At 34.8% G+C, this 23,042-nt stretch overlaps 5 protein-coding genes and 2 pseudogenes across 9 annotated transcripts; 3 read left to right on the forward strand and 4 right to left on the reverse strand.

Annotated features, from left to right (window-relative positions):
- Window positions 1-6,403: 6,403 nt before the first annotated feature.
- Window positions 6,404-8,627, forward strand: LOC147946494 (putative indole-3-pyruvate monooxygenase YUCCA3). Its single transcript, XM_087507903.1, has 3 exons — window positions 6,404-7,260; window positions 7,379-7,750; window positions 8,095-8,627. The coding sequence occupies exons 1-3, from the start codon at window positions 6,550-6,552 to the stop codon at window positions 8,320-8,322; spliced, it is 1,311 nt and encodes a 436-aa protein (XP_087364029.1). The 5' UTR covers window positions 6,404-6,549; the 3' UTR covers window positions 8,323-8,627.
- Window positions 8,628-9,754: 1,127 nt separating this feature from the next.
- Window positions 9,755-13,666, reverse strand: LOC104754600 (7-hydroxymethyl chlorophyll a reductase, chloroplastic). Of its 3 annotated transcripts, none has more exons than XM_087507900.1 (19): window positions 13,510-13,666; window positions 12,988-13,093; window positions 12,793-12,877; window positions 12,591-12,702; window positions 12,233-12,317; window positions 12,088-12,129; window positions 11,876-11,954; window positions 11,741-11,792; window positions 11,583-11,645; window positions 11,366-11,463; window positions 11,256-11,291; window positions 11,109-11,170; window positions 10,968-10,995; window positions 10,806-10,885; window positions 10,651-10,720; window positions 10,494-10,551; window positions 10,277-10,341; window positions 10,079-10,173; window positions 9,755-9,973 (listed from the first exon to the last, which is right to left on the reverse strand). In XM_087507900.1, exons 1-19 carry the CDS (start codon window positions 13,586-13,588, stop codon window positions 9,883-9,885), a joined length of 1,386 nt encoding a protein of 461 aa, XP_087364026.1. In that variant the 5' UTR covers window positions 13,589-13,666; the 3' UTR covers window positions 9,755-9,882. The 3 variants fall into 3 exon arrangements, with proteins under 3 accessions (XP_087364026.1, XP_087364027.1, XP_087364028.1); XM_087507901.1 differs by having other exon boundaries at window positions 13,364-13,666; XM_087507902.1 differs by having other exon boundaries at window positions 12,591-12,713; window positions 13,364-13,582.
- A 1,167-nt stretch (window positions 13,667-14,833) lies between these two features.
- Window positions 14,834-17,709, reverse strand: LOC104762420 (NADH dehydrogenase [ubiquinone] 1 alpha subcomplex subunit 13-A). Its single transcript, XM_010485699.3, has 3 exons — window positions 16,154-17,709; window positions 15,303-15,374; window positions 14,834-15,201 (listed from the first exon to the last, which is right to left on the reverse strand). Exons 1-3 carry the CDS (start codon window positions 16,366-16,368, stop codon window positions 15,057-15,059), a joined length of 432 nt encoding a protein of 143 aa, XP_010484001.1. The 5' UTR covers window positions 16,369-17,709; the 3' UTR covers window positions 14,834-15,056.
- LOC104762431 (putative ribonuclease P/MRP protein subunit POP5 pseudogene) lies at window positions 16,674-17,257 on the forward strand (annotated as a pseudogene).
- LOC104762439 (octanoyltransferase LIP2, mitochondrial) lies at window positions 17,708-19,736 on the forward strand. 3 transcript variants are annotated; one of them, XM_010485719.3, is made up of 2 exons: window positions 17,708-17,969; window positions 18,342-19,736. In XM_010485719.3, the coding sequence occupies exon 2, from the start codon at window positions 18,345-18,347 to the stop codon at window positions 19,050-19,052; it is 708 nt and encodes a 235-aa protein (XP_010484021.1). In that variant the 5' UTR covers window positions 17,708-17,969; window positions 18,342-18,344; the 3' UTR covers window positions 19,053-19,736. The 3 variants fall into 3 exon arrangements, with proteins under 3 accessions (XP_010484021.1, XP_010484028.1, XP_010484036.1); XM_010485726.3 differs by having other exon boundaries at window positions 17,889-18,067; window positions 18,342-19,249; XM_010485734.3 differs by having other exon boundaries at window positions 17,916-18,022; window positions 18,342-19,249.
- LOC104762457 (S-protein homolog 5-like) lies at window positions 19,236-19,718 on the reverse strand. The gene has a single exon (XM_010485745.3). It carries the CDS (start codon window positions 19,716-19,718, stop codon window positions 19,317-19,319), a length of 402 nt encoding a protein of 133 aa, XP_010484047.1. The 3' UTR covers window positions 19,236-19,316.
- Window positions 19,737-21,092: 1,356 nt separating the features above from the next.
- LOC147946495 (S-protein homolog 5 pseudogene) lies at window positions 21,093-21,548 on the reverse strand (annotated as a pseudogene).
- Between the last annotated feature and the right edge of the window lie 1,494 nt (window positions 21,549-23,042).

Consider the following 23,042-nt stretch of genomic DNA (forward strand, 5'->3'; position numbering starts at 1 on the left):
ATTTAATTCCATCGCAATTAAAGTTTTAACAAACAACTTCTCTTTGCTATAATTAGCTACTAACATCCATGTTGTATATAAATAGTAGTATTATTAGTTGGTAGTAATTTAAAATAATTCTGCTCATATCATAGTCATACCAATACAATATAGAGAAAAAGTTTACTCTCCCTTTGGGGTGGTACGTTGATTATTAAAAATAAGTAAGCCAGTAAATTACTTCGAAAATATATTGTAAAAACGGGGGATATTTATATTCTTTGTTTTCATAATGAGTATATAAAACATTTTTTCGTTAAACAAAAAAATCATTCACTCCATAATCAATTCAATCGGCGGTACAGCTTATTTAGTGCAAAATAATAATGAAAATAACATTCTCCTTCTTTCTCTAATACAACTCGTCGAGTTGACTAATTTTTAGCAGATCTCTATTATACACTTCTTTCGAATACGAATATAGGAAAAGATTCATAAAAAAGAATATATATACTAGTAATTCATATTTTGGAATTAAAAAAGGAAACTCGTGACCACATAAAATAACCCAAAAGCCAAATTACTAAGAAAAGTACTATATATTTATCATATATTGTTATTTCTTTTGTTAACAATTATTAATCACACTGATTTGTTAGCTACCACATGCCGCTTATTATGTGTGACACACGATACATGACGCTTGAAAATCAAACCAAACTATTCCCCTTGATGCATACATTAGTAGTCCTTTTTTATATATCAGAACATTAATACTGTAAAATACAGATCATAAATATTAGAAGATTAAATCCTGATGAACTGATTTGGACTAAAAACTGTTCTGGAAAACCAATGTAAATAGGAATAAGTATCAGCAAATATGAATAACATGTATGTAACATATGTTTAAAACCAATTTAAATATTCCAACCAAAAGAGAATCAGCAAATATGAATAAGATCATCAGAAAATGTCTTCAAGAAAAATCATCAGAAACTTTACAGATCGTATAGTTATAAGGGGGTTGACCAGTAAAAAATAGTTCACCATAATGGTCAAGAAGACACCTGAGGCTGATGATGGTATAAATTAAATCAGAAAAAACATGTGAGATCACATGGATTTCCCATCTTTCACTATCTCAAACTCTTTTTTAAGGGAACCATTTGACTCCAATAATTTATTATATTTCCATACCCTTACAGTTATTACAGTTATGGAGTTAGTTGCATCTCTATCTTCTTCTTCTTCTTCTTTTTCTCTTCTTCTTTTTTCCTCTATTTATATTTTAGTATTCCATGTTGTGCCACAGATTTTTCCCAAAAAAAGGAAAAAAATTATAGTATATCTTTCTGATCAAGATTATATTTTACATATAATCCATTTATTGTTTTGAGATTTCTTCTATCATGTGTAATCATTGATGATGTCTTCCATGATAAAATTATGCCGGTTCTTTCGCACCTCCAAGAACCTATGATATGCTTCCGAAAATATTCTCGTAATCCATTGTATTTTCTCTTAAAGTCTTCTTTGTTAGAACTGTTGGAATAGTGTGATACATAACTAAGAATGTAAAAATGTACTTGCCCTAGACTGATCCGCTATGGTTGGGTTAAAGTTGGAGAGTTTTTTTGGCATAGTTAAGTTTCTTAGAAGTCAAACGGGAAATTAAACGGAAATGAGACTTTGATCATATCCTTTAGATTTACTGCAAATCTCATCTCATTTTTGAAAATTTCTAAGTGAAAACAAATACTATATAGTTGTTTTTAAAATGAGTTTATGTGACAAGTAATACGAGTAGTAGCACCGAGTCACCGACCCCTAGTGTTGAGTATCAACATCGCATGTTTTGTTTTTTTCTTTCTAAATGGCTTCAAGCCTTCAATTATATTACTATGCGTTAGTCCGCAGTAATCCACATAAAACAATTAAGAGAAAATAAATGTTCGTATATTTTTCAAGATATGCTATTCATCTATAAAAAAATTACAGGCAATAAAAAAAATCAAAAAACAAAATTGAGGCGGCATAAAATTAGGTAGGCTTTTATGCTAGACTTAAAATTGTAACATGGGATTTTGGGTCTCTAATATTTTTTTTTTAATGAAGTCACATGATTAAGACCGATCGAATCTGGTTAATGTCAATAAAAAATACAGTATGAGTTTATATAGTATAAATTAATAAATATATGCAACAAAAAAAAGTATTTCGGAAATTCCATTTTACTAGTTTAGCAATAATTTGTCCCTTTCTCTCGTAATATATGATAAATTTTGTTTTTTTTTTGCTTTGCGAGATTCTCTGGCAATAATTACACTTATTGGACGAAAAAAGTTGGTATTCAGTAAACTAAAATATAAATATTATTCTTTTTATCATACCAAATAATTTTTCAGATGTTAGAAATGATTGGCATTACATATATACCCACCAAAAGATTTGACCAATATTTGGATGATAGTGTCGCATATTTGATGATTATGTTATGTCAGTTTATTTTTTATTGAGTCCACTTATGGTCTTCATTTATGGGTAGCAAATATGGGTTGGTTTTGCTAATGGTCAAATGAGAGATCACAAAGTCAAATGATTATTTTTTTTTAAAGATAAATTTCTGATTAATTAGCACAAAAAGAGTTTACTATTCCATTCCCCATGTTTCCATGTGATGATATACACAAACTATGCCTTCCCAATTGTATTCGCCATAGATATTATTTCTCTTCAATATTATTTTTATTTTGAGAAAATAAAAGCAAAATTCAATATACTCTCCCTCAAGAAGATTTTTTTGTCCGCTTATTTGGAACTGGAAAATTTAGTTAATGAATTTAATAAATTTATAATCATAATGAAAATAATAACTTTGTCTTGGATAAAAATTTAACTTTCTATTAATAATTACTAATTAGATACGGATTTTTAGAATATAAACTACAGAAACAGAAAGAAAAAAGAAAAAAATATAACTGGATACTAAAATAAAAACTAGTTAAAAAGAAATATAGACACTACAGTAAGATATTGGTATGCTGGTAGTATCAACGTCTGTATACAATCCATACATAGTAACATAAATGGGCGAATAGCACGTATGATGTATGCACGTAAATCAAAACACTGCACCGAACATTATAATTAATTTAAACCAACATACCGTAAGAATACTTAAATATGTGTAATCGGTGCATTAATGTTAACTCTCGAGGTTTCTAGGAAATGAGACCACACCACTACCCAAGTCTTGGAATATGGTAAATGTAATCAATTCCCAAAGTCTTTTTAGTTTTCACTTCTCACTTTGTGATCTCTCAATCAACGAGAATGGAACACGCCTTCAATTTCGATTCTCTATATCTATGCATCAAATTAACCAAAAGATAGTGTGTATTCCAAGAAATGTTCAGCAACTACCATTATCCACAATTCCACATGTGAACTTATTTAACTTGATGAAACTTACATGATGAGTACATCTGTACATATAAATAATGATTTGACTAGATATTATGAGTAGTAAGAAATTTTAAACTCATACAAGTTATTCTACCATTCATTTTAGGGACTACAAATAATAAAACATGATATTCTAACATGTGGATTATATACGATTACATATATTCGTACGTTAGATTTCATGAATCTGTCTAACATGTAGATTATATACGATTAAACATAGTGTTACGAGATAGTTACAACTTACAAGGATATATATGCGATTTTTTGGGTTAAGTACTTAAATAATAAAATGTGGCTTTCAATATGTTGAGTAACGATTTTGTTTCCTTTTACGGTTTTAAATTACGATATTATATTTTGGTAAACGAGTTATGATATATTCTACATAAATGGTCGGTGAAACTAAAGGGTAAGAACTTCAGACTATTCTCGAGAACTTCTATTCAATTTAGTTTCATACTATCCGATTATGTATGGAAATTAAAGTTAAATACGTAAAATTCTCTGCCAACGCAAGCGCATGTTGGTTCTCCTCTAGATTGGTGCATTTTGTTCTACACCTTTTTCCGCTTATACTTAAGTGCATATTCTTTTTCTTTTAAAAAGGGTAAAGTTTAGAATAATATTAACATATAATTTATTTCTTCAATATGCATATATATGAGGTATAAATTCATAGTTTGACAAATAGCATCGGTAGTTTTATTGAAATAAAATCTTTTACTTCTCATTAATTAGTCATTAATTAGAATCCGAAGTTTGAGCAAATGGGAGTTTTGAGCAATCACATCCTGTTTTTAGTTACTAAAAGTATTGTCTTTCGATGAAAAAGTTGTTAATTATTTATCCGTTTCTATATCAATTCAATATGTTCGAAGTTCGAACGTTCATGTATGTTGCCTATTCCAATAAGTTTGTACATGTAATTTGGAAATATGCAACATCCCAATGAATGTCTTAACAACCAAACTATATACTATAAATATAGATAGGTTCATTGGATCTTGATAACAGTTTATCACCACTCAGAAGAAAAATACAAATATTTATAAGTATAAATGTATTTAAAACTTAAGATTCTTTTCGCATGTATGTTGCTATGAAGGTCTTATATAAGAAACGGGTGTAACTGCTTGTATTATTCATTTTATAATACTGTATTCAAATTATATACATCTATATATATAGAAAGTACAATAAGTTTCCCTTTATAATATGTGTATCAAAATACAAATTCTTTGGCAGTTTGGATTAAACCGTTCAATCATCTGATCACTCGGTCATATATAAGTCCTAATCCTCCTAACTAACTATCATTAGGATGGAAAATTATTATGACAACAATTTGAATAACGATACTAAAATTCGAGTGGGAAAAATTATGAAACTCAAGTTGTTAGTACGTGGCTCTCTAGACGTAAGTCATCGATCATGTGAGTTAGTAGACGAAGAAACACTTATTGAAACGCTCTTTAGTTTTGTTGTTCTTCAAAATAGAATTACGTACGTACGTATCGAGTAAATATTTAGTAATTAATTCTAAGAAAAGTTGTTACTATTCTTACTATATCTCTTATAAAGAGTTATTTCTTTTTCTCGTGGATACAAGATATCTTGATGTGGCGATATCTGTTGACCCATACGTCAAGCAAAACCCCACAAATCATTAATACTTTTACTTATTTATTATACGTACATATGTATATATGTTCAGGGTGGGATTACATTTCAATTTCCTTTATTTATGAAAATAGTTAATTCGTCTGTGGATTGGGGAAGTCTGTGGGATGTGTAGCCACACCTGATGGAGGTTTAACCACGTTGCCTCAAATTCGACAACCATATATACTTTCCAATTAAAATTATTTAATCGTCATAGAAAATTAATACTAGTAACTATAACTAGCCTCCTATTACTTCATTTAATATAACATTTAATTACCTAGAAAATAATACTATAATAGTAAAATCTTTTTTTAGGAAAAAACAAAAAAAGGTCCCTTTTGTGAGTATGTTATTCATATTAACTCTTTTCCTTAACAATTTTTTCTCCATAAATTATATTATGTTCTAAGTTTATGCCTGCACCACATGACGTACGTAGAAATTGTGGTATTTCTACAAAACAAAACCAAAGGGGAGCAAAATAGAAATTCCCAAGTACCAATGGACCTTTCATGTTTATGTATATACATGATCGTGTAGCAAAATGCGTTGTCATGTCTCTTCAGTGTAATCGATCATATAAGCAACATATGTGTAACACTTCTGTTTACCCTTAATGATTCCCACGTTGGCAGCAACCTGACATCAAATTTAATTATCGTGCTTTCTTTCTCTTCTCAAGTGTATATCTAAAGTCATGTCTCCTCTCTCAATAAATAACGCTTTGAATCCTGATCTTAACTTTTTTTCTTTGGACAAACATGAATCTTGATCTTAACTAATATCCATTTTAATGGGGTTGTGTAATATCGACGAGTGCTGAATAAAAATGTAACATTTTGGGCACATTTAACAACACCTAGTATATCCTTGTAGCCAAAAAAATATCATTGATCTCGTTAATTATTAGAAGCCATTTTCTTACATCCGGCAAATTTAAAAACATTTAGTTAGTTACTTAGTTCTTTTACTAATTAATAGAGATAATCTCCATCCAGTATACGTAACTGATATTTGTCATGCAAAGAAAAGGAGATGCAAAATATTGAACCACTTTTCTTGCGACTAAATTATTGTATTTGTTGGACGAGGATTAGTTTAATACCAATAAGTAGAACATATGAAAAGATACAAATAAATAAATCATGGTGGGCTGCAAGCTTATCATTTGAGAGATAAATAACATTCAGAAGTTTTAAATATAATAAGAATAATATATTTACTAATTTTACAAAGACCAATTTGCTTTAATTCTTCTTCTCTATATATACATCTTCTTCAATCCAACAAAACACACACATACACTCACATCTCCATCCTCTTGTCCTAAAAAGCTTCCAATACCTGATAAAGTTTTTTATAACACATTCTTAGAAATTCTTCTGTTTTTTCTTTCCTCAGAACCAGACAAACAAACTCTAAAGTCTGTGGAAGATGTATGGAAATAATAACAAGAAGTCTATCAACATCTCGAGTATGTTCCAAAACTTCATCCCCGAAGGCGACATATTCTCCCGGCGTTGCATCTGGGTCAACGGTCCGGTCATCGTAGGAGCTGGCCCGTCGGGTCTAGCCGTCGCTGCGGGTTTGAAACGTGAAGGAGTACCGTTCATAATCCTTGAGCGAGCTAACTGCATTGCTTCTTTATGGCAAAACAGAACCTACGATCGCCTCAAACTCCATCTCCCTAAACAGTTCTGCCAGTTACCAAACTATCCTTTCCCGGATGAGTTCCCGGAGTACCCTACCAAGTTTCAGTTTATTCAGTACCTTGAGGCCTACGCAGCCAACTTCGATATCAACCCTAAGTTTAACGAAACGGTCCAGTCCGCTAAATACGACGAGACGTTCGGGCTGTGGCGGGTTAAAACCATATCGAAGATGGGGCAGCTCGGTTCTTGCGAGTTTGAGTATATCTGCAGGTGGATAGTGGTGGCTACGGGAGAGAATGCTGAGAAAGTTGTGCCGGATTTCGAAGGTCTAGAAAACTTTGGCGGCGATGTTCTCCATGCTGGTGACTATAAATCCGGTGGAAGGTACCAAGGGAAAAAGGTTTTGGTCGTGGGATGTGGAAACTCCGGTATGGAAGTCTCTCTCGATCTCTACAACCACGGAGCAAACCCGTCGATGGTCGTTCGTAGCTCTGTAAGTACCAAAACTTCTAGTCTTTTCATCCAAAACAGAGCATCATCCTCTGTTTCTATAACTCTGTTTTTAAAAAACATAGCATCTAATACTCTGTTTCTTTCCTTGATATTATCAGGTTCATGTGTTACCTAGAGAGATATTTGGGAAATCAACGTTTGAGTTAGGAGTTACGATGATGAAGTACATGCCGGTTTGGCTCGCGGACAAGACCTTACTCCTTCTAGCGAGGGTGATTTTGGGAAACACCGATAATTACGGTCTAAAAAGGCCAAAAATTGGACCGTTAGAGCTAAAGAACAAGGAAGGGAAAACTCCGGTTCTTGACGTCGGAGCATTGCCTAAAATAAGATCGGGAAAGATCAAAATCGTCCCCGGGATCATAAAGTTCGGAAGAGGAAAAGTTGAGCTAATAGATGGCCGTGTTCTTGAGATTGATTCCGTCATTCTAGCTACCGGATACAGAAGCAACGTTCCTTCATGGCTTAAGGTAATAAATAATTATAGAACACATCTCTTTCATTGTTTCTTTCTTCTAAAGATTTTGCTTAAATTTTAATGATGTCGGAAGAAAAAACACAAATACCCACCCGACCCGGTCCGAGTTTAGTGAAAACCCGACTCAAATTGTGTTTCGAATGTGACCAATCATAAATGCAAATACTGAAAAACATTTACGTTAATATTTTCATCGAAAAGGATACAAAAATCGTGGTACGAGTTTTTTTTTGGTTTTGAGTCTCAGTTTTTTTTTTTTTTTTTTGGTGAATGGTTTTGAGTCTCAGTTTGGTTAGTAAAAATGTGTGTACTAACTTTTTGATGTTTGGTTAACAGGACAATGACTTCTTCTCGGATGATGGGATACCAAAAAACCCGTTCCCTAACGGATGGAAAGGAGAGGCAGGATTGTATGCGGTAGGGTTCACGAGAAAAGGATTGTTTGGTGCATCGTTGGATGCGATGAGTGTGGCTCATGACATTGCTAATAGGTGGAAAGAAGAATCTAAGCAACAGAAGAAAACTGCTGCTGCTCGTCATCGTCGATGTATCTCACATTTCTAATCATTCAAAACAAACAATATTAGGGAATATTATATATACTACAAATGGATGTGAAAACAAAAAAAAATCAAAAAAAGATAATTAAGCCCTCTCCTTGGAAGAAAAAAAAAAAGAATTGTGAAAAAGAAGTTTTGGGGGATTTTTCTTTATTTATTAGGAAGATGTGGCTTATTTATATATATTTTTTATTTAATTTTTACGAATGCTTTTTTTTTGTTGTTTTGTTTTGTTTCTTTTTTTGTTCATTTAGATTTTGAACTCTGTAAGAAGTTTTGCTTAATCTAATATGACAAATACTTTACGGTTTTTGTAATCCTCGTGATGCATCAAGGGTTATCTCTATCATTTTTGCTGTTGTTGTTAGGAACAATGGAGAAGATTAAACAAAAAAAGAAACAACTAATTTCATGCTGTTTCATCATTGGAAGAATACTCTCACAAGTTAGACCTGTTATTTTAGTGATTTGGGAATTATTAGCCATTTTTGTAATGTTTTAATGTGGCAAATGATTGAGATTACACATGATTATCGTAGACGGTAGACCATCCATATACTCAAATCCCACTATCCCAGGGAAGAAAAAAGTTGTATACTAAAAAAACATGCTTTTATCTAAGATATGCAAAATCATTACGGATTATGGAAAATTTGGTCTATTTATTTGTACACAAATGGATATCCAAAGATTTATAACATTATCAGAAAAACATGAGTATCCACCTAAGATTATAGCTGATAATTAAATTAAAATATGTTTGATAGTTTATCTTCTCCATAACATTAATTAATGAAATTACATAATATCTATTTTGAAAATTGGATACAAATCCAAAAATATACAATGTATGTATATTCACCAACATTTTTTGACATTATTTATCTGTCAAATTGCAGTTTAAAAAGAATTCAACCATATATTCCACTGAATATAGAGAAACAAAAACGTTTATATACTCTGTATATGGACAAGGTCTCTGTTGAAAATAATTCAAACTATGGTGCCAAAGATGAGACATTTATGAGTTTCACTTGAGGTTCTGAGAGTCTGCAGCAAAGTCAATGAACCAGCAGAACAGAGAATTGACAAACTAAAGGACAAAAAGAGCAAAATTGTGCAGTTTACTATTTGTGAAATGTGGTGATGAGTGAGTTAAGTAAAAACAATGGTTCCATCTTCTCTGTCCAAACAAAACAAAAAAAAGAAAAAACATTAAAAGCTAATTCCCCCCAACTGTGTAAATGTCTGGTTCCCATCCTCTTAAAACAGCCTGCAACCTTTTACTCAGACATCACCTTAACCTAGAGATATGGAGGAAGGAAACCACATGGGATGATTTTGATTCAGCCGCTGATTTAGACTGTTTCTTATTCCCTGTTCTCTGTCAGAAAACACCAAACCGACCCATCTTTTCTTGCCGGTGTCTTACCAAATTCACGAGGGAAATATTTTTGGATATTACTAACATACTACAACTTGAGAAACAGTAGGACCAATGTACATTTACACACTGTAGGATGAGATATACACTTGCAAACTTACATGAAAATACCTAAAACGTTCATTTCTTGGAGAGCATTTGATCTATTTGGCCGTTTTTGTTGTACATTTCCACTATCTTTTTCGCATATGATGGCATGTGTCTGTTGGCTCTGCAGATGAATATGCCGCTTTGGTTATTAAAGGGCGATTCGATAATATAGAAAGACACAGTTAGCATAAACGTTTATCTATAGGAGTGTGCTTCAAATTTTTACCTTTGTTTCCCCCATTTTCGGTTTACATACAAATAGTTTCTGATGGTATGGTAATCCAACGAGTACCGAGCAAATTCTAGACCCTTAGGACCAACCTGAAGCAAGCATTCTTTTGCTAATTAGGAGAGTCTTGACTTTTTTATGCAATGAGCTTGCCTCCTTGTTTGTGTAATTGTGTTCATGAGAAAAGAATCTTACCAAACTTAGGATGAACGCAATAATGTTCCCAACAAATAGTGGCGCTGGCTGAGCAGGACCTTGACCTGAGTAATTATAGAAAAGTGACAAGATTAGAAGACTACATCACAATGTTAGTTGCAAACATTTCATGTGAAATTTCTTTTTGGGATCTAGCATTAGGTTGAACTGGAATATGCCATAAGCAAAAGAATTTCGAATAAGTGTGAAAACATACCAAACTTAGCATCATCGTCTGCCTTAACGGTTTCTGTCACAAAAGGTCGTCGATCACCCTGAAACAACAGCAAAAAGATGTGTTTGTTCGAGTTTTCTGTTAAACAGACTCTTAAGTCTTAAATATAATAACAAACCAAAAATGTCAGAAACTTTACGCTGCTGATTGTTGGAGTGATCTCCAGAAGGTTTTCTACCAAGCTGAGCATTTCTTTCCCACGTTCATTTCTGTGGTTTAAGGCATAAACAAAACTATTTTTATCCAACCAGGCGAACCTATATGGTCCATTCTAAAATAAGTAGAAATATTGACCTCACTGTAATATACTGTGGATGGTCAGTCATGTTAAGACCTGAATACTTTGGTACACCCATGTAACCGATAACCAAATCCTAGATTAACAAGCGCATAAAATAAGGAAATGTTTGAAATTGGCAGACGGAAAGACATCTTAATTGCTAGAAGAACACTCACCGCTAATGCATTTGTGTAATCAAAGCAGCTGCAGAATGAAAAAAAAACAAACAAAGGGTTTGTGATTGTAGACAAGCTTTTACAAATTTCCTATAGCTAGTCTATTTCAAGGTATAGCACCAATGAAGAGACTTGTATTACCTATAACATGATGGAGCTATGACGTCTACTAAATCGTTTGCTGGTAGACAGAAATAGGGAACCTGTTATACCCAGAAAGTTTTTGAAACGACTTTAAGCTGCAACATTACAGAATACAGAACAACACATTATTTGAAGCGACTATACCTCTTCAATGTGTCCGTCCAAGTGTTTGAGTTGGACCTATAAGAGAAGTTGAACAAGATTAGCAACGCCAAAGAAAATGTCAGATAAGTATGGTTCGTATTAATGCTAACCTTGTAATCTTGCATAAATTCATAATGGAGAACAGTCTCTGGCTCCTTACTAGCCGCTTTCAGAAACTTGTCTAGTCCATCTCGTGTTCCATTGTCCACTATTGATTAAAGGTGTTATTATTACTTGTTCAAAACATGTAATAAGCAATCCTACACCTACGCGTACGAGACCCAAAGCACAACACAAGAACAAATCTAGATAGGCTGAGGAAATTACCACAATTGGTGCCTAGAACATACAGCTTTTCCAGATTCAGATGCTTCTCCACTGATCTCAATGCTGCAGTATAAGAAATCACTCTGCATTACAATACTACGAGAGTCACAGTATGGAGACACTTGAAATATACGTCCACAAAAAAGTTGGAACCATACCTTGCACTTGGCAACCCACACCACAGAAAAGAAGACGTTTCACTCCGGAAGTCTGTTATAATGCAACTTTCAATTTCATTTGAAATGGACTCAGCGATAGAAAACACATACGAGAAAGAGGGTTTTGCAGATAACCTCAATTAATTCAAGCGTATTAAGATTAGGAGACAGAGTTGGCTTGACACCTCTTGCAGCCAAAACTTCTTCAGGTGTCCTTGGAATGAAAAGAAATGAAACATCAAGAGGCATTTAAAGTCAGAGTAATAGCTGAATATGGATCCACAATCAAAATGGAGACTTGTGGAAGAATGACCTCAAAAATAAACCACAGAAGAAAGATGGAAAACCTGGCTAATACTGGTCTTGGAGATAATCTGTCTTCAGGATCACTGTAGTTTTCAATAAATGAGTTACATGATTAGATGGAAAAAGCTGAAGCATGGTTGATAGATGTCAGCATAGTCCATTTTTAATATTTAACAACAGTGTTACCTCTGCACACAGACAACAGCTTCTACGATGTTAGATTTTAACATCTCAATGGCTATGGTTGTGACGATTCCAGTCCACTGTGCTCCTGCAACCAAAGATAGAAGGAAAAGTAAACCACAAAGCTAAGCCCAATTCAAGCTTAGGTGGACATTCATTCCTATTTACAACCACATGAAACGCAAATGCTACACAACTTTCAAGATGAGTAATAAGATCCAAACAAAATGTATTTAAGCCTTCGTCCACAGATATTGTATAAAAATTAAACGAAAGAGTAACCAGTAAGACAAAGCATGTTTTATTATGAACGAGACACAAAACTAGAAAATGTAACAGTGGTAAGGAAGCGTCTGTGTACCTTCAACAGGCTTCAACTTACGAGCATAGAGCTGCTCTTGATGCACCCCAAAATATGTATCTGCTAAGGAATCTGCATTCCTTCCTCTATCATGCACAACAGGTTCCAAGCTCTGCACAAAAACTGAAACAAAATAAGAATCTTAAGCCATCAATTTGAAATGCAGCAAATCTTATCCATTTCAAGGCCATGTGGGCATTACCTCAATCCTTGACATTCCATCTCCAAGAAATGCACATGCATCCTTCACATGGGCAATGTAGTAGGTGTCGCATAACCCACATTGACTGCAAACCCATTACAACACCAAGGATTTTGATAAGAACAAGACAAAAAAATAGGGATGTAAACAACAACAACAACAACAACAACAGAAAAATAAAAGACAAAACCAAACCTGCAATGGTCTTTAGCTGGATAGGTTCCTCCGGGTGGGATAGGTCTGGACTTTTCCCTCCAGTCTTGTCTTAGTTTAACTTTGTTTTTTGGCTCTGAATTCATATCTGCATTAGAACTCATATGAGAAGGCTTCATGAAAAACACACACACAAGGCAGAGATCGATGCAAGATGAAACGAAATCTGTTCATAAATTCTTATACTTTCAAGCATAAACTACCACAGTGAAGTAAAAGATACTACTCTAACACAAATTTGTATCTTCAAAGTTTCGAACTCGATAGTGACAGACAGCCATGGACGACCAGTTCAAGCATTCGACAAACATAACAAATATGTTCCAAAAGAAATTCCGAATCTAACATATAAAATTACATCGCTTTAACGAGTTCCAGGGATCGTTTCCACTCGAAATTTTTTTTGTAAAGAAGGGTCTTTTAAGAAATTGAAGAATCAACAACGATGTGTTGTGAACAGAGAGTGCAACAAAGAGAAGATGTGGGCAGAACGAAATTGAGCACCATTCGAACGCGGAGAGGAAGAGTTAACGACAGAGAAGCATGGAGGAAGGAGAGAGAGCTTGGAGGTGACAGTAATCATGGTTTGCTCAGCGGCGAGAGAGAAGAGAGAAAGAAGATTTTTTTTTTTTTTTTGCTTACGATATCTTTTGGGTTTGATATAGGCACATCACTAACGGACACGTGTTAGAAAAAGAACCAAACTTGATGAAAACCATTATAAACCGGGTTTTGAAGAAAACGATTATAAACCGGGGTTTGGTTCGTTTAATGCATACTGGGAGTGGCAATTCGAATTTATTAATTAAGTTGGCAGAGAGAAAGAACACTTTCGTTCTTAATGGGCTAGAAAGGCCCAAAAACGGATTAGAGTTAGCCCAAAGTAAACTTAACCCGAGATAATCGAATCGGGTGAATTGCACACAAATTAAAATACCCGACCGGCTCCAAGAAAGTCACGTGACTTTAGGGTTTTTTTTTCTTTCTCTGGTGCACCGGCCGGTTCACCGGAATGTGTAAAAAATGGAAAAATCGAGAGAAATTATAATAGACAAAACAAGACAGTAGTGGGATTTAATAGTTCACAAATGTTGATAGAGATATTGAAAGGGGATTTAAACAAGAAACCAAACCCAGAAATTGAAACAAGAACCAAACCAAACCCAGAAATTGAAACAAGAGATTTAAACAAAAACCAAACCGAAGTTTTCAAAACCCACAGAAGCACTTCGATTCATCTTCCGGGCCGGCGGGAACGGGGCCAGCGTCGATCGCCTCTCTTGCGGCCAGAACAAGAGCTTTGGTGACAGTTTCCTTCGGCTTGGTCAAGAGTGCAAACAGGGCCATCGGTGGTTAGAGCATTAGCGACGGCTGCCTGATTGTTTTATTTTTTTCGGGATCACTTTTCATATTATGTTTTGGAGATTTTAAAAAAATTATTATTTTATTATCTTATAAAATTTTATTATTTTTTTACGTTGATTCGACTTAAAAACAACAAAATTTATTAATTTATAGAATATTAATGTATAGATTTTATTGTATTTTTGCTTTTGAACTTGGATGACTATATCTTTTGGGTTTGATATTAGGCAAGATGACGATATCTTTTGGGTTTGATATAGGCAAATCACTTACGGACACCTGTTAGAAAAAGAGCCAAACCGGGTTGAAAACCATTATAAACCGGGTTTTGGTTCGTTTAATACAGTGTCAAAATTTCAGCAGGATATGGATCTCTATGTTATAAAATAAGCCAATTTCTGGTAATTATTTAAACCGAAAATCAATTCGTAAACCGAAACGTAAACCACTCTTGGAAGCTTGCTGATGAAACTGTTTTAGACTCCTTTATTTTTTCTGTTGAAAAACTTGCAGAAAAACAAACACAGGCTGATGTTCCAGCAAAGCCAATACAAGAAGAATACTGTATGTTGAATCGTTCTCTTATTACCCGATGAATAAAAGATAAAACAAGAACAAGTCAATCCTCGGTGAGATATTCATTCATTCATCATCGTCATCATATGCATTTGAGAGAAACTACCAAATCACCAGACATCAGGACGGAGTTCCCCAGTAGCCGGTGGCATCCAACGGCCAGAATTGTACACATTCTCACCAACTTTCCATCCCGGAACATCCTTCATTACATCAGCTTCGTATTCCAAATACTTTTTCCACTCAGACACAAACCTGTAAATACAAAGAATGCATAATAACCGCAGATTGAAATAAGATTTACCGTCTGTAGGTTGCTGTAGGAACAAATACTACTTAATATTCAAGAATATTACCTTTCATCTTCTTCTGCTTGAAGAATGGGAAGTATGGTCCTACGAGCAGCATATTTCTCTTCCTTCAATGCCCTAGACATCACATCAGTGTTGATTAGAACTTTGAATCTGAAAACTTTACTGATACAAATCACATTTGTACTTGATAATTTATGGAATTCGAAGTATCCAATCGAGAAGCTAAGGATGTCTATGACAAGAAATACGAGTTTCTCTTGTTAGGAGAAAACCATTGCAAGTCCTCTAAAGACCTACAGCTCGATACTCTTTCTTCTGAGTTCGACTGTTCGAGATAACGAGCATAAGAAGATGAAGTATATAACACTAATAGCTACTGAGAACCAGTATCCCAAATAATAGTATCGTAACTTACAACTAGATGCTTGCTTTCTTTATACTAGATTCACATATTAACAATTGTGGCTTACGGGATTTACAGATTGTTTGACAAACTTTATATTCATTATAGAAAGACACAACCTGAAGAATAATGTCATACTGATCAAGCTTCAACCAAAGTGCCATGGAACACACAAAAAAATGATTCAACAAGCCATCAAATCAGTAAGAATTTAACCAATGCCTAAACTAGATAACAGAAGTACAAAACAACCTGAAATCATCAAACCCCTTAACAAGGCTACGGTTCCATAGACATGTCGAGCTTCAAAATCAAGAGTGATCCCGAAAAAAATTCCTAACAGCAAGCTAAAATATTCACCAACACCTCTGATTACGATAGAATTCCTCAAGTTTCATCAATTACTAACCACAATTTAACCTTTTTTTTCTTTACTACATTATTCACTCGAAACACAAAATTTAGCAAAAGCGATCTCCTTCTTACGTACCTGCGGATTTTGTTTCCTTGGCCGACCTGGTACATTCCCCAAGCAAAAGCACCAGAAACAGCCAGGAACATGGCCATGGCACTAGGACCCGTATTGGATATCCGGCGAGCATATCGTACCGGTGCAAACCCACCCGGTGGCGGACCATCCTGAAGCAGCGGCATATCCTTCACACTCGCCATCCCTGGCTTATTCCTTATCATCGCCTCCGTCATCTTCAACGCTCAATTTGATACGATTTCGATTTGATTTTTTTTTTGCTCAAAATCGAGTGTTGTCCTAGGGATTCCGATGAAGAAGAAAGAAAATGCAAACAACGAAACGAAGGGGAACATATGATGAAATGGGCTTTTATTAGGCCCATCTAAGATATGTTCAAAGACCCAAGTCCATTAATTAATTAGCAATTCACGTGACTCCACGTGATCTTCTTCTTCTTCTTACATATATAAAAGCCCTAAGCCTTCAGAATTGGCCGCCGCTAAGTTCAGTATCGACTAATCAAATAGAAGAAGGAAGCATGGTGGGATTTAAGAACAGATACATGTTGATGGAGGTATTTATGGATCCAGACAAGGATATTCTCGGAGAAGGAACACCGATAATTCTTACACAGTTCAATCTCTCCAAAGCAATCAAAGACAGCATCCTCGTCAATTTCGGCGAGTGTGGTCTAGGCAGGCTCGTCTATGGGATCCTTCCAGGTGAAATACGTGAATCCAATCACAAAGCTATGCATTGTGAGATCATCAAGAGAGGATCACAGACAAGTTTGGTCGGCAATCACGTTGGTCAAAAGCATAGGAAACTGTCCGGTGGTCTTAAACTTGCTCGATATCAGCGGCTGCATCAGAGCGTGTAGAGACACGGCCTTGATGTGCGACAAGGAGAAGTTTGAGCAGTCTAGTAAAAGCTTGTCTGAAGAGGAGACTCGGCAGATGAACAGTTGTCTCGACAAGATCAAACTATTGGAAAACTGAAACTTTCGAATTCGACCCCCCCCCCCCCCTAAGTTTTGAAAGTGTCCAATTTTCCCTTTTATCGGTATTTTTTCTCTGAATTCTTCTGAGATATAAACGGTAAGAAACTATTGGGTTTGGATTATTGGGTTTTCTCTTGTTACAGTTAAATTAGAGAAACTATTGTGAGGTTTCCCTGCTGAGTGTGTGCTCTGCTTAACGGAAGTTGAATCCCATGACCATTTATTTTTCAACTGCGGTTTGGAAAGAATTTGCATCCAAAATTTGGCCATCTCCACCTACGGATCTCTTCTCTATTTCCTATTGGATTATGCAAGCTAGGACTCAGCCGCAAACCCAAGCTTCCATCATTATCAAGCTTCTCCTGCAGACTTCCTGCTACCTTATTTGGCGTGAGCGCAATGCCAGGATCTTCGCCAACAACAACTCCTCTGCAACCGTCATTCAGACTGCTCTCGACCGCACCATTAGGGATCGACTTTTATCCTTCCCTGGCTCTTGCTGCTCCCTCTCATCTTCTCTTCTTGCTTTCTATTTTGGCTGTATTAATTTCCCTTTCTAGTTCTAGTTTCCTGCTTTCAATAAGTTGAATCAACATTGTAAAGAAAAAATCAGAAAATTTGGTATAAAATTTAACCTTTTACCAAAAAAAAAAACTATTGTGAGGTATGTTACTGGCGTATTTTTGTGATACGGGCGTATTTTTGTGAAATTTGAAAACTTTAAGGGTACAAAGTGCAAAGTCGTTGAATTTTGAGGTTTTTGATTAAATCTGACATTATCTGGTGGAGAAGAAAGAAACTATTCGGTGGAGGAGAAGAATTGAAACGATATCGGTAATCTAGCTCTCTTCAAAGTCTCTCACTTTAGCGATTACTTACTTGCTCTTGTAAGTTGTAACCATGTATTCGATCGCTTTACGGGTTTTAAATCGGTTCGTAATCTGACTTTGTACTTGCTTTTTGTTGTCAATGCATGTTAAGTGTTCGTTGAAATGTCTCACAGAACCAATTCATGTCTCTGCCTTTTGTGTTTCTATCCTAGCTCCTCGGATTTGATTCTTAACTCTAGCTTTAGTTCCTTTTGGAATTATTTTTGCTGTTATAGTCATGCGTTTGAATCCCATTAGTAATATTAAGTTTGTGTTAGCTTAAGTATTTAGACCTGAAGTTGCTAATTATGGATTCTGTGTCTGTGACAATGTGCAGGGAATGAGATCCCCTAGAACGTCGGAGGTTTGGAGGCTAGGCACTGTCAACTATTTGAAATCCCTTAAAATTCAAGACAAGTTAGTTTCCGAGAGAAAAGCTCATCAAATTCCAGATACCCTTCTCTCCCTTGAGCATCCACCAACTTACACACTCGGTAAACGTAGAACCGATCACAATCTACTGATCCCTCAATCTCAACTCACTAAAATTGGAGCTGAGCTTCATTATACTCAAAGAGGAGGAGATATCACATTCCATGGCCCTCGTCAAGCCATCTTATACCCCATCATTTCTTTACGCAGCATTGGTTTTGGTGCTAGGAACTATGTGGAGACATTAGAGCGGTCAATGATCGAATTTGCTTCCATGTATGGCGTGAAAGCTCGTGCAGGAAACAAATGTGAGACTGGGGTTTGGGTTGGGGATAGAAAGATTGGTGCTATTGGGGTTAGGATATCTTCTGGAATCACTTGTCATGGTTTGGCCTTTAACATTGATCCTGATTTGAACTACTTTGAGCACATTGTGCCTTGTGGGATTGCTGATAAGGAAGTTACATCTTTGAGAAGAGAGACGGATGCTCTGCTTCCTTCGGAAGAAGTGATTCATAAGCAGTTGATTACTTGTTTGGCCAATGCGTTTTCTTATGATGATGTTGTGTGGAAGGAAGATCCCTCGGTCATTTTGGACACCAAAGATGACGAATAATCTGGTTTAATTCTCTTCTTGTCTCCCAAATGTGATATCATCTTACTGGATCAAGCAACCCTATAAATCCTAATCTAGTCAAGTTTATCTTGTTGTTATGCCTTCCAAAAATATTTTTTAAAGACAAACATTTAATTATTGATTTTCTATTTAAGATATGGTAAATAATATGATATGCATAAATTTTATTGGAGAAATGAAAACTTATTTATTGAATCTGATAACCTATACATATATCATCTTTCATAACATCATATAAAATTACTACTTCCAAGGAAAACATTTAGGCCCTTTTTTATCGAGCCTGCATGGACCATCAGGTTTTATATCCCATTTACATTGATCTTTACATATATCTTGATCTCTCTGCGCATCAAATATATCAAACTGTTTGGATTCACTGCCCCATTGAAAACTGCAAAAGAACAATGTTGATTTCCAAAAATTTGGTTGGAACTTGAACTCGTAAAATTGGTTGAAAGGCACCACGTGAGATCCTAGATCGTCTTGCTTGGATTGGCAATGGACGGTAAGAGGTGGACCGCCAATCAAGTTTGTCATCGTGACGTGCGTATCGCGCCAGAACGGTGGAATCTTGCCATGACCCGAACCAAACAAAAGAAACACGAACAAGAAAACAATATTAACTTTTTGCTGATCTCCCATTTTGATATATTTCAGATTGCTTTTTATTCAGACTGCTCTTGGAGTTGATTTTATAGTATTTTCAGTGCTTCGATCCTTGTAGTTTGTAGTAGTAACGCCAATTGACTATTGACCTATCAAAAATAAATGCCAAGGACTTCATTAAATACCATTTGACCAGCAATTGCAAATCAGTAAAATGAGCATTTAGCATGGTTCGACCCCAAAAAAACAAAAAAAAAAATTGGATCTTAATGGATTGTGGTCGTCCAAAGACATGATCAAAACAAGTACATTGCATTTTTTTTGTTCAAAATTTTATATGGTAATCCGTTCGTATCTAGCTATGTCAAGTTTCTCTTGTGAAAGTGTAATAGAGAGAAGTGCTTGTTCTGTATCTTGGAGAACAATTTTAATCCCAAGATCTGTTAGCATAAAGTCTTTTTTTAACAGTGTGTATCCACTGAACATACCTTATTCCGAGGCCGCTGTGTGGAAAGTCGTCTTTGATCTTGTTATGTCTACCCAAAAAACGCTTGTTTCTTACCCTGAGCAATCCCATTATTTCGGTTTATCTAGGTTTAATCTGATTTATGTTTCCTCGGGTAAATTTGAAGAGGTATATATACATACACCAAACAAATATTAAAAAAAAAGCAACCAAGATATCACAAGTGGGAGGCGATTTTTTTTCATTCTATAACTCCAAGAGCAGTCTGAAAAATATTGTGTCATGCATATTGTAACGCCGTTGATCAACACACACACACATATTCTCTTTATTTTACAAAGAACTTTCTATTTCTCAACTAATTAATCTTTATCTTATTTAATTCTATATTGGTTATATTGAAAATATTAATTATAATAATATAAATATACACAGCAAAAACCTGTGTTGCGCGGTTCATATTTCATTAAAAACAAAAACAAATTAAATATCATTTAGAAATACTAAACAGAATTATATATGTATATATAAGCAAAACAAATTCTCTTTATTGAAATTATGAAATTTGATCATCTATAATCACGATCATATGAAATTACTTCCAAGGAAAACATTCCTGCTCTTTACCAAGCCTGCATGCACCATCAGTTTTTTATAGTCGTTCAGTTACATAGAAAACATAAATATTGATCTCTCGAAGAATCAAATATGTCACCAAACCGTTTGAATTGTTTGTCCCACTGGAAACTGCAAAAGAACAATGTTGATTTCCCAATATTCGTTTGAAACTTAAATTGGTAATCCTGCTGAAAGGCACCGTGTAAATTGGTAAACATAAATATTGATTTTAACAATGCTGTAGAAAACAAAAAATACTTATTTTATTGAATCTGATAAGTGATATAACCTATATCTATATTTCATCTTTCATAGATGATATAAAATTACTTATTCCAAGGAAAACATGTAGGGCCTTTTTTCTCGAGCCTGCATGGACCATTAGGTTTTATATCCCATTTACATTGATCTTTACATATATCTTGATCCCTCTGAGCATCAAATATATCAAACCATTTGAATTGCTTGCCCCATTGAAAACTGCAAAAGAACAATGTTGATTTCCAAAAATTTGGTTGAAACTTGAATTGGTAATATTGGTGGAAAGGCACCACGTGAGGTCCTAGATCGTCTTGCTTGGATTTGCAATGTATGGTAAGAGGTGGACCGCCAATCGAGTTTGTCATCGTGACGTACGTATCGCGCCAGAATGGTGGGATCTTGCCATGACCCGAACCAAATAAAAGAAACACGAACAAGAAAACAAAATAAACTTTTTGCTGATCTCCCATTTTGATATATTTCATTCAAATTCCTTTTTTCAGACTGCTATTGGAGATGGTTTTATAGTATTCCCAGCGGCTCGATCCTTGTACAGTTTAATTTGTAGTAGTAATGTCATTTGACTATTGACACAATCAAAAGAAACTGAAGGATTTCATGTATAGTATCAGTAAATACCATTTGACCTGCAAAACAGTAAAATGAGCACTTTAGTATGGTCTGACCCAACTGAAAAAAAAAATGGATCTTAATGGATCATGATCAAAACAAGTACATTGTATTGTTTTTGTTCAAAAACTTAAGTGGTAACCCGTTCGTATCTATGTCAAGTTTCTCTTGAGAAGTGTAATAGAGAGAAGTGCTTGTTCTTTCTTGGAGAACATTTTTAATCCCAAGATGATCTTGGCATGATCTGTTACAATGTGGGCCGAGATAGCTACTGAACATACCTTATTCCGACGCAGCGGTTAGAGGCTTAAAGTCTTTGATCTTGTTATGCCTACCAGAAAAACGCGTGTTTCTACTCTGAGCAATCCCATTATATATTTATTTTTGTATTTTGTATTTGGAGAGCAGTGTTGTTAAAGGCTTTCCGGTACTTCTTAAATCTTACATACTACAATTTGTATATTGAATCATTGGCACCTTAAGGTTTAATAATGACATAACAATGTAATTTTTTGGCCGATTTCTCATCTGATGTTTATAGATTGAATTAGTATGGATGCGGCTTTGTGAATTAGTATGAATTAATTCACAATAAAGAAAAATGCTTACATTCACCATCATCTGCCTCATTATAATCATCGTCATCATCATCGAAGTTTTGATTCTAAAGAAACAAACATTTAAGACACAAGCTTTGACTCTTTGAGGAACACGAACACACACCTGTTTCAGCTTAGCCAAAAGAAACAAACCAACCAATTTAAAAGCAAATTCAACTCGCTTTTTATGGAAGTGGACAAGGGAAGAAAGATCACTGTTACCCTTTTTATCAGTTTGATGTTGCTACTGTAAGAACGCCGGCGACTGTTTTTGTTTGAATCTACTTCATCCTTGAAAAAAATCTGAGTCAATAAATCATTGTCTTGGTTGGAACACACGAACACACACACACCTGTTTCACTAAAAAAAAAAAGAAGCAAACCCGTTAATTAAGATTCCCATCTAATACAAAAGCGAAACTCTTATATCAAAAGCAAAATCATCAACCTAATTATCGAATCGATTCATAGGTTTAGAAGAACACGAGAAGATACCTATGACTTGTTCATGTCTAGTAATCACGGAGTTCTACATTTGGATTCTCCACTTTAGACACCTCTATTGAAGCTATATATACAACACGAGAAGATTGCCATTGTTTGAATACGTAATCCCTGCAACAATAAGAAAATGAGATCCTTATCCATTACTAAAACAAATGCAACATGCTGACTTCAAGATTGGCAAATTAAAGAAGACAAGAAAAGAAGACGTATTGAGACAAAGATACCTATAACAAGAAGAATCAGTTTGATGATGTTACCTTTTTGGTTCTGAAACTTCTT

Source organism: Camelina sativa, chromosome 3, assembly GCF_030686135.1.
Source record: "Camelina sativa cultivar CO46 ecotype springtype chromosome 3, ASM3068613v1".
Taxonomy (NCBI): domain Eukaryota; kingdom Viridiplantae; phylum Streptophyta; class Magnoliopsida; order Brassicales; family Brassicaceae; genus Camelina; species Camelina sativa.

What these genes read in the sequence shown, in the direction of transcription:
- LOC147946494 (XM_087507903.1), top strand. Translation starts at nt 6,550, where the DNA reads ATGTATGGAAATAATAACAAGAAGTCTATCAACATCTCGAGTATGTTC. An exon ending in CGATGGTCGTTCGTAGCTCT is followed by an intron (nt 7,261 to 7,378) that starts GTAAGTACCAAA and finishes TGATATTATCAG; the next exon opens with GTTCATGTGTTACCTAGAGA. An exon ending in ACGTTCCTTCATGGCTTAAG is followed by an intron (nt 7,751 to 8,094) that starts GTAATAAATAAT and finishes TTTGGTTAACAG; the next exon opens with GACAATGACTTCTTCTCGGA.
- LOC104762439 (XM_010485719.3), top strand. Translation starts at nt 18,345, where the DNA reads ATGAGATCCCCTAGAACGTCGGAGGTTTGGAGGCTAGGCACTGTCAAC.
- LOC104762457 (XM_010485745.3), bottom strand. Translation starts at nt 19,718, where the DNA reads ATGGGAGATCAGCAAAAAGTTAATATTGTTTTCTTGTTCGTGTTTCTT.
- LOC104762420 (XM_010485699.3), bottom strand. Translation starts at nt 16,368, where the DNA reads ATGACGGAGGCGATGATAAGGAATAAGCCAGGGATGGCGAGTGTGAAG. An exon ending in CAAGGAAACAAAATCCGCAG is followed by an intron (nt 15,375 to 16,153) that starts GTACGTAAGAAG and finishes TGTGATGTCTAG; the next exon opens with GGCATTGAAGGAAGAGAAAT. An exon ending in CAAGCAGAAGAAGATGAAAG is followed by an intron (nt 15,202 to 15,302) that starts GTAATATTCTTG and finishes TTGTATTTACAG; the next exon opens with GTTTGTGTCTGAGTGGAAAA.
- LOC104754600 (XM_087507900.1), bottom strand. Translation starts at nt 13,588, where the DNA reads ATGATTACTGTCACCTCCAAGCTCTCTCTCCTTCCTCCATGCTTCTCT. An exon ending in TTCCTCTCCGCGTTCGAATG is followed by an intron (nt 13,094 to 13,509) that starts GTGCTCAATTTC and finishes GTTCTAATGCAG; the next exon opens with ATATGAATTCAGAGCCAAAA. An exon ending in TCACTCCAACAATCAGCAGC is followed by an intron (nt 10,552 to 10,650) that starts GTAAAGTTTCTG and finishes CTGTTGTTTCAG; the next exon opens with GGTGATCGACGACCTTTTGT.